Consider the following 10,009-nt stretch of genomic DNA (forward strand, 5'->3'; position numbering starts at 1 on the left):
CTCAAATGACCATCTCATGCCTCAAGGGCTTCTTCTAGGTAAATATGCCTTTTATAAGTTACAGAGCATTAACAAGAAATACATATAAAATGGAATTTGGAGGCCTGCACTTGGTAAATTTATTTTAGGAAGTGAAGCCCATGGTTCTCAGATTCAATCCAGAAATGTAACACCTCTCATTTTTCTCTGGGGCCTATGTGGGCTTTTAAAGTCACAGTTAAAAGGTCCAGCTTCTCATCCTTAATGTAAAATCAAACTGTAAAATTAAAATTTCAGTATTTTAATGAAGTCTGCTTAAGTCCACCAAATTAATTTGTAGCAGCAAAATAAGATAAAATTATGTAAAGCACAGAGACCAATTTATCATCCCATCATTCATATTAATTCAACAAGCTTTTACTTCCATGTCTGACAAATATTAAACTCCCTATGATTGTCTGCACCATATGAGAAATGGGACTTTTACCCCTAAACTAGCCTTCTAAAGATCTAGAAATATATTCTCTCCCACAGATGAAAAACAGGCTTTGCTGCCAGTAGGGTTCAGGAGGAGAAGTGGGTACCAAGAGGCAGTGGGCTGAAGGGAGACAAGCATCTGGGATCCCAAGCAGCTTCCTGCACCAGCCTGTGCTCAGCTCCCAGGCAGCCTGAGTTCCTAATTTACTCACACCTCTCAGTTCAGGGCTGTTTCCCTTGGGCCTTGATTTCCTCTTAGGTCTGTCTTTCCCCCAGGATCAGACAACTTGAGAATGGAACCTCCTGATTAATGTGTCAAGAGCCATAGACTCTCTTAATGGATGTTCTCTTTGCCTGATCGGGGCACTGACTCAGCCTGGAGCTGGGCAGGAGCTGCCACGATGTGTTAAGTCACTAATAAAGGCCGGTGCTCGGTAATGATTTAAAGTGCTCTAAGGATAGAGAGCCTTAGGATTCATTAACTCCTCATTGCCCGCAAAGTCTCCTCTGCTGTCTTGCCTAGCACGTCCCTGGCTGCCATCTGTGGCAGGAGAGAGAAAAGGAAAATTCCTCCAAAATACAAAATGGAGCTTAAAGCTCCAGATGATGGTTTTGCTTAGTGACACACTTGACTGCCTACTCACGGGATGAATCTGTCGCTTCAAATGGCTTTCCAAAGCAATTTGCTAAAGTAGATCTTTAAAACACTTTGGGATGAATCATTAAAACATTCCAGGTTGATGATACTCCTAGAAGGAAGAAGATGCCCGAGCAAACGGAAGGCATGTTATTTACCTCCGAGTGGGTGGATAAATTTAAGCAGCAACACTTCAGATACCATGTCTCTATCAGGTCCCTATCAAGAGTCGCTGAGACCCTCCCCACCCCCTCACTGACAAATCCTTCTTTCAAAAGGCCAATCAGTATCTTTTACATTATTTCCAAACCCATTCGAGTCTGAAACACAACCTGGGTGGTGCTGATATATCTCAGGAACCTCAAGGCTTCTTCATCCAGGGACTGAGCAGGGCCTGCCCAAGGTTGGAGATCTATATGCCACCGCGGACCCTGTGAGAGACAGAAAACATAGGCGGTGTGTAAGGAGTAAGGAGCTTGGCGGGGATGGGAAGGACATGGAGTATCAGCTGGGGACAAGGCTGCTTCAGCTGTCAGCAAAACAAACACACGTGCACACAGGCAGCAGGCGGCTCGTTTGGAGCTGCTGTCATTGAAGCCATGTCAGTTGCAGGGAGACTAATGAGGCCGAGACAGCCCAGCTCCCAGGTGAAGCTCGAAATTGCAAAAGCCCTGGGGAGTCTGACTGAGAGCTTCTGATCAAAGGCAAACTCCACTTGACCCCAGCAGGCTGTCCCTTAACTGTGGCTTCCTATTACATGGTGCCACTCCCCATTAGGAAGAACAACTGACTATGGTCTCCAAAGCTTAGAGCTTCAGGAATACGTGCCTCCCTAAGGGCACAGCATCTTGGTGGGGAAGAAATACTCCAGGCACTTGGTCATCTCGGCACAGGGAGTAGGGGGCTGTGCCACCTGGGGACTGGGATCACGCATGGGTGGGGCAAGGACCCAGAGCTGTCACCATCAGGGCTAGGGAGGGTGACTTTCCAGCACTGTGAGGCAGCCCCACTCTTCAGCAGAGGGCGTGAGGAGCTCCCATGAGCAGAGTGGTTAGGGATGGCCCCCTAAGCCCCTTTGGCAGCAAGGATGGGTGGATAAAGGGTTGAGGGAAGGCAATGTTCTAGAAGAAGCAAAAATGGGAACCTCTCTAGTCAAAAGGAAGCACTAGTCAGGAACTCCTTGCTAGAGGTCAGAGCTCCTCACCTATAGCTGTCACCACCTGGAAAGCTCCAGGAGGTTCAATGAGATTCCAAGAAGAGAGAAGGGCTCAGCGTGTGGGTGGGGAAGACTGAGGGTGGAGCAGAGAGAAGCTCCAACAGCTGGCAGGGTGAATGTCTAGCATCAGCAAAGACACTGGGTGTCATGGCACAAGGGTTCCTGCAGAGTGGTTAGGATAGGCCCCATACACCCTTTTATGGTGAGGAAGGGGGCAGAAAGGGTTCTGGGGACATGACAAGGGACTATTCATGTATATACATTGTTCTCCAATCAGGTATTGTAGCAGGAACTGTCACTCCAAAGGTGGCCTCGGTGACTTGGGGTGAAACTGAAAACAAGAAGCGGGGAGGGGCAAGCAGGTTAGTCCATGTAATGCCAGGTGTCTGGGCTTGGGGAAGAGGAGTCCACTCTGATGTGAGTGCCTGAGGTCAACGCAAATGCTCTGGAAGTGATGAAGTGTCATTCCAGTTTAGGCTTTACTAGACGCATATCACTGCAGACTGCCTAGAGCCCACAGTCTTAGCATCCTGACAACCTGTGCCATCTCTGGAGTGGCTGAGCACCATGCAGTCCCTCTAGATTGAACAGGAGGCCCCCACATTTTATCCTACACTGGGCCCTGCAAATTATGTAGCCAGTCTTCCCTGAGGGGCACCTTACTGGAAGAAGAGGCTTTTCTTACAGCTGTTCTTGTTCTGTGAAGGTTGAGCAGGCAGAGGCTCTAGACAGAGAGTCGGAGAACATTAACTACTACGTCTTCCCAGTTAACACCTTCCACCCCTTATTTTTCCTTCTCCAAATTAGATGTTGATTACCATTTGGTCAAACAATATTTACCAAGCAGCAGCCACTCCATGCCAGGCACTGGTAAATACAGACACGAATAAAAGCCAGACTCTACCAAGAGGCCTTCGCAGTCGGGTGGAGGAGACAGGTATGTACAAAATAAGTCTGATTTAGGGAAACGCTAAACCTTTCAGGAGACTCATTCTTTTCAGTAAAATATGTAATTCTGAAGTCATAAATTACAAACACATTTAAATACAAATGCCTCCTAATTTTGCTCGGTCACATTCTTTTTGATTCGGATCAACAAAGAGAACCTTCCCAGGTTGCTACAACAGTCAGCACAGCAACATGATGCTCCATGAGAGCTCGTCTAGGCTCAGAGTGTCACACCCCCAACTTAGTTGTCACAGGAGCACTCACAAGTGCCCCCTGTGGCTGGCCAGGAGCCTATTGATGAAAATGATGAAGTTCACAGGTGGTGATTTTCCACTAAGTCAGGGGCCAGCAAACTTTTCTATAATGGGTCAGATAGCAAACGTTTTAGACTTTGCAGGCCATAGGGTTTCTGTTGCAACATTTCACCTCCTGTTCTTGCACAAGAGCAGCCATAAACAGTAAGTAAACAATGGTCATGGCTGTGTTCCAATAACGCTCCACTTACAAAAACAGGCTTCAGGCTGGAACGGGCCTGCAAGCTGAAGTTTGCTGACCCCTGCTCCACTTGATTCTAATTTGGAGATAGACTGGCCTAGGATAGAAAGTTCACTTGAAATAATGCAAGGGAAACAGACCACAATATCTAGATTATAACCAACTTTGTCACCTGGGTGACTTGGGCAAATATCAGCCAGGGTCCCAGCAAGATAAGTGGGCTCCTTCAAACTGGCTGATTTGAGAGAATTTAACAAAGGTGTGGGGTTTAAGGATGCCAATAAGACATAATACAATACCTGTGGCAGGTAATACTGGAGAGCCCTTACAAGCCCTAGTGAAACTGTATGGAGAGGGCTTTTAATAAAGCAACACAGCCGACCCTATAACACACTCAACCCTAACTATCCCCCAACCCCCAATCTCCTGCCTCCTGTTGGTCAAACCCAAAGGGAAGACAGAGAAGGAGGAGGCTGTGCTTGGTCCATGCAGGTCAGCCTCCCAGGATGCAGAGCAAATGCAGCAGGGTGGAGATAGGACCTGGAGGGGCACAGCATTCTTTGGAAAGAGGCAGTGGGACTTGACCAAGGAGTCACTCATTCATTCAGTGGGCATAGTGCCTCATGCCAAGCTCTGTGTTACAATTTAATACAGGACACGGCTGTGTAAACCAATAAATGCAATGAGGTGTTGTAGGGGCTCCAAAAGAAATCTCCATAGGGTACAATAGGGGCACAAAGAGATGGAACACGTGCATATTACTCCAAAATAAATGCCAGAAAATATAAATGAAGATTGTGGGGGGCAGCCTCTACTGCTGGAAGCCCAAAAGCACATCACAGTTCTTTCTAGTATAATTAAAGAGACACCTTAAACATGGTAGTAGCATTTAGACTGGGCTAATACATAAAAGTAACTTCACAGATCAGTAATTGCGAATTCATATGGTGAATCAATATGGTGAAACTATAGAATTATCTTAAGAATCCACATATAGCATCCTTCTTGCAATCTGATATGTCTCATTTCCAACTGAGTGTTGACCACAGAGAAGCTAAACACAGCATCTGGAACAGTGAATACCAGTTGAGGAGTCTCAGATGGGGATATAAGAGAAACATACAGCAAATAGATGCCCTCAGAAGTGCTCTGGCTTAATGCTTTGGTTTGAGCTGTTTAAAAAACATTTCACATAAAGCAATGTTCTTATTGGAATCAGTCTGACAGCAGTTCGTGATTATTTCCCCATGGAAACCACTAGCTTTTATCATCTCTTTCAATTATCATTTGTCTTAATTCTCTAGTGCACACATCAACGTTTATCCTTGCTAAATTTCCACAAACAGAATTCACTGAGAACCTTAAAACATAAGGCTGTTGGATGTGCCATCATTTTGTATTGGTCTGTCTGTTTAATAGAAAAAGGACAAAACCTATTTTTTTCTTTAAAAAATTTTTTTTGTTATTATGACTTTGCTCCAAACGATTTCCTAAATGCCAGGGTACACTAAATGCCTGTTATCCATGTGCTTCCAATATCAAGTGGCCATAACAATGCTGCCCCCCATTGCTCCCAGGAGGTGGGAACATCGATTCCCAGTACTGTCTGCTACCTGTACTTCCTCTTTAGACAGGTAAAGCAGCAGCTTAAGCAGAAGGCAGTTGGATGTGCCATCATTTTGTATTGGTCTGTCTGTCCCCAGCTGGCCTGAGCTGAAATGTCAAAGACAGCCTGACAATGAGTTGCTACAGAGAAGCAGTAGGCACCTGAACCCCTGCAGGGATGGGGACCCCTCGGCTCCTCTGAAATCCTCAGCAGTCCTGATTCCTAAACCACCAGGGCATTCACAGGAGCCTCTCCCACCTCACACAAGCGTTTCTCAGGGCAGGCCGGGTCCTGGATTTCCAAGGAAAGGAAGCAGCTCCTTTTCGTTTTGCGAAGGTCATATTTGGCAACTTCTCCAGGAAACGCTTCTTCTAGTGAGAGGTAAATGTCTCCATTACATAGAAAAAAATTCCAAAACTTAAGATTAAGGACAGCAGAAGATTTTATATACAACTAACTCATGTTGTTTTGTGGCTATTTTGCAGACATCTGAGATTCTACTTCCCAAAGGGTAAAAAGTGATCACTGAGTCATTCGGTGCACAGAGATAATAGATCTAACACAAAAAGACTGTAATGAGGCTTCAGATATTTTTATCACTTGTGATTTCAGCATTAAATTTTGTTTCTTGAAAAAAGAAAATGATTCTCTCAAGCCATGAAGCTGAATTCCAAGGCCTTCCTACTAAAAGGTAATACAAAAATAAAGCAATCTTTTAAAATACTCCTTTGCGTACCAGCCTACAATTATATACATAATGTAAATGTAATTCAAGACCCTAAGCCCCAAGCAAAACTGGTAACATTAAAAAAAAAAAAATTAAAGAAAAAAGCAGAGCTAGGCCCACCCATGGCCTAGAAAAGAGAGCCATCGATTCCGCCTTGTGCAAAAGCTTTCTTTGTCTAGAAATTTGGAAATACAGCTTCCCCCTTCACAGGCAGTTTCCTCATACCCATCAATGACCTCATGCAGCCCACGAAGAAATTGTCAAACTAAGAACAGTGCCACCATTGGCTTTACAAGAAATTTTCGTACAAGCATTCTTTACTTACACTTTTTTTGGTATAAAAACTAAATATAAAATAAGCCAACAGAAAGCTTCTAATGGCCCGTTCCTCTGTTTCAATACTACAGTTATTTTAGGGATGATGAGTGATTTAAATGAGCAGTTTCTTTGTTGTGATGGTTAATTGATAGAGGGTTTGGGATTTTTGAAATAAAGTTTCAATACTCCCAAAAGTACATTCCCACTGCTACTAAGCTCCTGAAAGGTTTAGAACCAGCAACTTTCTGCCAGGAGAGATGGCTAACAGTGGATTCTGTGCATCATGATTGTGCCCATGGAAAAGAACAAGGTTGTGAGTCCTTGACCCAAACTAAACAATTTGCTGAGCGTGTGTTGATAATGTTGGGGAAGCCTAAGCTTTCTGGGAAAAACAAACCCAAAACAAGTAAAATAGATTTATTTAGCAATTTTGCTGCAATTTTGTGCTAATTAAGAGCATCTGTTAGTGGGCAGGAAACAATGACCAAAAGAAATTGTTTATTCCTTGTGAGAAGGAGAAGGGGAGGTCATGGGAGTTGTTGGGGGAGGGGGAGGCACAAAATGATATCAGGACAGAACAGGAATCCAGCCACAGCTGAGAGTCTGTGAGCATGAGCCATTCCGTAATGCCCTTAGATGATGGGGCTTTTAGGCCTTAGCTGAGTGTGGCCAGGGGTTCTGAGAGCTGAGGTGGGGGAAAGGGGGTGTGCAGCTCACACGCCTTTCCCCAGTGTTCTTATGTAATTATCCTGTTTCTCAGACTCAGTCCTGCTCCAAAAAGAGCAGAGGTCAGTTATACATTTCGTAGTGATGTTTAAAACTCAGGTATCCTATGCAAAAATTTCATTTAAAAAAAAGGCTCTCGGTTTCTGTTCTGGGTCAGGTGGGAAGTACACTCCCACCTCCTGTCTCCTGATAAATGCAGCAATAAAACCTGAGTGGAATGCACAGGGCAGTTATTTGAGGAATCTGAAAAGTAAACAGTAGCAGGCAGATTGGGGAAGAAGACCAGAATTCAAAGTACCATGGACCGAGCAGTGAGCTCACCACTATTTTTTCTTCTGGTGTCCCTCCTGCCCCCACTCAAGGCTGCTGATGTGGGCAGCAGGCACTGCCTCAGACAGAAAGCTCCAGGAGCAGCCCTCTAGTTCAGGCTCAAAGAAGGAAGGTCTCTCCAGTGCTCAGAGAGCTCCCCCACTTTTTTTCCTTTTCCCCTTTCTTGCATCCCAACCCTCAGACAATCCCACTGAGGTGGCAGAAGCCACAGAGGGGACCTAAGGCACCAAAACCTCTGAGGAAGAAGCAGCTTCCTTTCCAGTCTGAGGCTGTTGGCCCCAAGAGGGTGCGGTGAACCCCCATTGCCTGTTTCCTGTCTCTCTCCCCCCACATCGTGGTCTTGGACTCAGGCACAGTCACAGGAAGTGTGCAGCAAAGCATGGGCAGAGCAGGGTCAACTAAAGTCCAGACTTCTGGCCAGAGATTTGGAAACTGCAGGGAACTAGATAATATTGGGGCAATCGGGGAGAAAGAATAGCTTAGGAAACCCCCATAGGGCAGTTTGTGAAGTCCTGGGCTCACCCTAGAACTGCTCATACATGGATCTCTGATCCTGGTCAGTATATCAAAGACTTGGAGAACTGAGCTGACAGACAGACCTCTGCCCAGGTCCCAGACTGGCCACCGGGAGGCATGCACATGGGACAGATCTTAAACATAGTGCAAAGGCTTTGAAAACAGAACTGTCACTGAAGTCACAATCCACAGAAGCCTGGGCAGAACTTGAGGCCAGAACCCAACAAATATATCAACATGATCTATAGTATTTAAATAAAATGAAGAGTCTCATAACATAACATTCAAAATGTCCAGGACACAATCCAAAACTACTAAGCACATGAAGAATCAGGAAAATTCCAACTCATGTGAGGAAAAGACAATCAGATGCCAATGCTGTGTGACACAGATGTCGGAATTTTTTGATAAAGACTTAAAAGCAACTATTATAAAAATATTTCATGAAGTAAAGATGTACACTCTTGAAACCAGTGGAAAGATAGAAAGCCTCAGCAAAGAAATAGGAGGTATAAAAAGTCAAATGGAAATTTTAGAACAAAAAAATATATAGTAACTGAAATAAAAATCTCAGTGAATGGACTCAATAGCAAAATGAATATGCACAAGAAAGAGTCAGTAAACTTGAAGATAAATCAATAGAAAGTATCCAATCTGAACAACAGAGAGAAAAATGATCTGGGAAAAAAACTGCAAAGAGCCTCAGCGACCTGAGGAACGATACCAAGAGGTCTAACATCCATGTCATTGATACGCTGATATCCGAGAGGAGGAGGAGGGAAAAGGCTGCAGTGCAGAAAAAACATTTAAAGAAATAACAGCTGAAAAATCCCCAAACTGACAAAAGACGTAAACCTAAAGACTCAAGAAGCTCAGCAAACCCCTGGGAGAAAAACTCAAAGAATTCCATGCCCATGCACATCATAATCAAACTGCTGAAAACTAAACGCAACAACAAAAGAAGCAGAGTCTATTAATCTTGTGACAGGCCCGACAGAGGGCAGGAATCAAATGGCCAGGTGGGAAAGGGCAGAGCCAGCCCATCCCGTGGGGCCTCTTCCCTGGAGGCCACTCCCTGTCAAGGCCAAATCCCATTCTCCAAGTCCATCTGCTAAATGTCACTGGCAGCAGACAGCACGCATGCTCAAATCCAAATCCACAGCAGCATTTTGAATCCTTCCCCCATCAATCTGCCGCCTCTGCACCATTACACAGTGCGTAGGCTGGGAGGCGAGGGAGCCAGAAATCAAGTCAACTCTGACAGGAAAAAATGCACTATAATTCAAGCAGGCTCTGATAACTTTTAGGAAGGAATGTTAAAAAAAAAAAAAAGCACACGAAGGAATAAACACTCAGCTCTAGATTTATTCTCTAAGTTATCCTGGTAAGTTGGAGAGAGAGGCCAAACAAATTTGAATTGGGTTTTGCTCTTAAACTGACATCTTCAAATTCACCACATTTTCTAAGTATGTCAAAATGGTTCAAAACTGGGTGAGGTCTTAGCCATTAGGGGATGGCGAAGAGAATAAAGCATAATGTAATTCAGGTTTTTATCACAGGCACTAAAAAGAGAAGCCAATACCTGGAGTACATCCAGTGAAAGCCAGATGTTTTCATTTGTTCTCATGATGTAGGAACTATACAGTGTCTGCATACATAGCAGGGACTCAAAGGTCAGACCATGGATTTCACTGAGGTAGCACGTCAATCAGGAAAGGAGGAGGAGCTTCACTTGTCCTACGAAAGTAAGTCTATAGAAGAATGTTTGCCTAGGAAAGCAAATAAAAATTTAGAAAAGCATTAACCACATTTTTAAGGATTCTCTTTCTCTCTCTCTCTCTGACACACACACACACACACACACACACACACATTCCTCCACATCCATGCACACACTATTCAAAATATATAAGGTACCTAGACTTTCCGGGACCCAGAATCCTCGAAGCTTAACATCATCTGACTCAACATCAACCTGCCGAGATAATGAACTTACTTCAGCCAGAACATCCCCCAAACATCTACCAGTTCCTG

General features: G+C 44.5%; 1 protein-coding gene across 1 annotated transcript in view; it reads right to left on the minus strand.

Moving 5' to 3' along the window:
• METTL24 (methyltransferase like 24) overlaps positions 1-9,660 on the minus strand; it is an 81,587-nt gene extending 71,927 nt beyond the window's left edge. Inside the window, exons 1-2 of the mRNA XM_008571528.1 lie at positions 9,558-9,660; positions 1,426-1,524 (exon numbers count right to left, since the gene is read on the minus strand). Of these exons, the coding sequence (XP_008569750.1) occupies positions 1,426-1,524; positions 9,558-9,629 (171 nt within the window). The 5' untranslated portion in view covers positions 9,630-9,660. The remainder of the gene's footprint in view (positions 1-1,425; positions 1,525-9,557) is intronic.
• Positions 9,661-10,009: the final 349 nt, after the last annotated feature.

The sequence above is a fragment of the Galeopterus variegatus genome, unplaced genomic scaffold, assembly GCF_000696425.1.
Source record: "Galeopterus variegatus unplaced genomic scaffold, G_variegatus-3.0.2 Scaffold699, whole genome shotgun sequence".
NCBI classification, from domain to species: domain Eukaryota; kingdom Metazoa; phylum Chordata; class Mammalia; order Dermoptera; family Cynocephalidae; genus Galeopterus; species Galeopterus variegatus.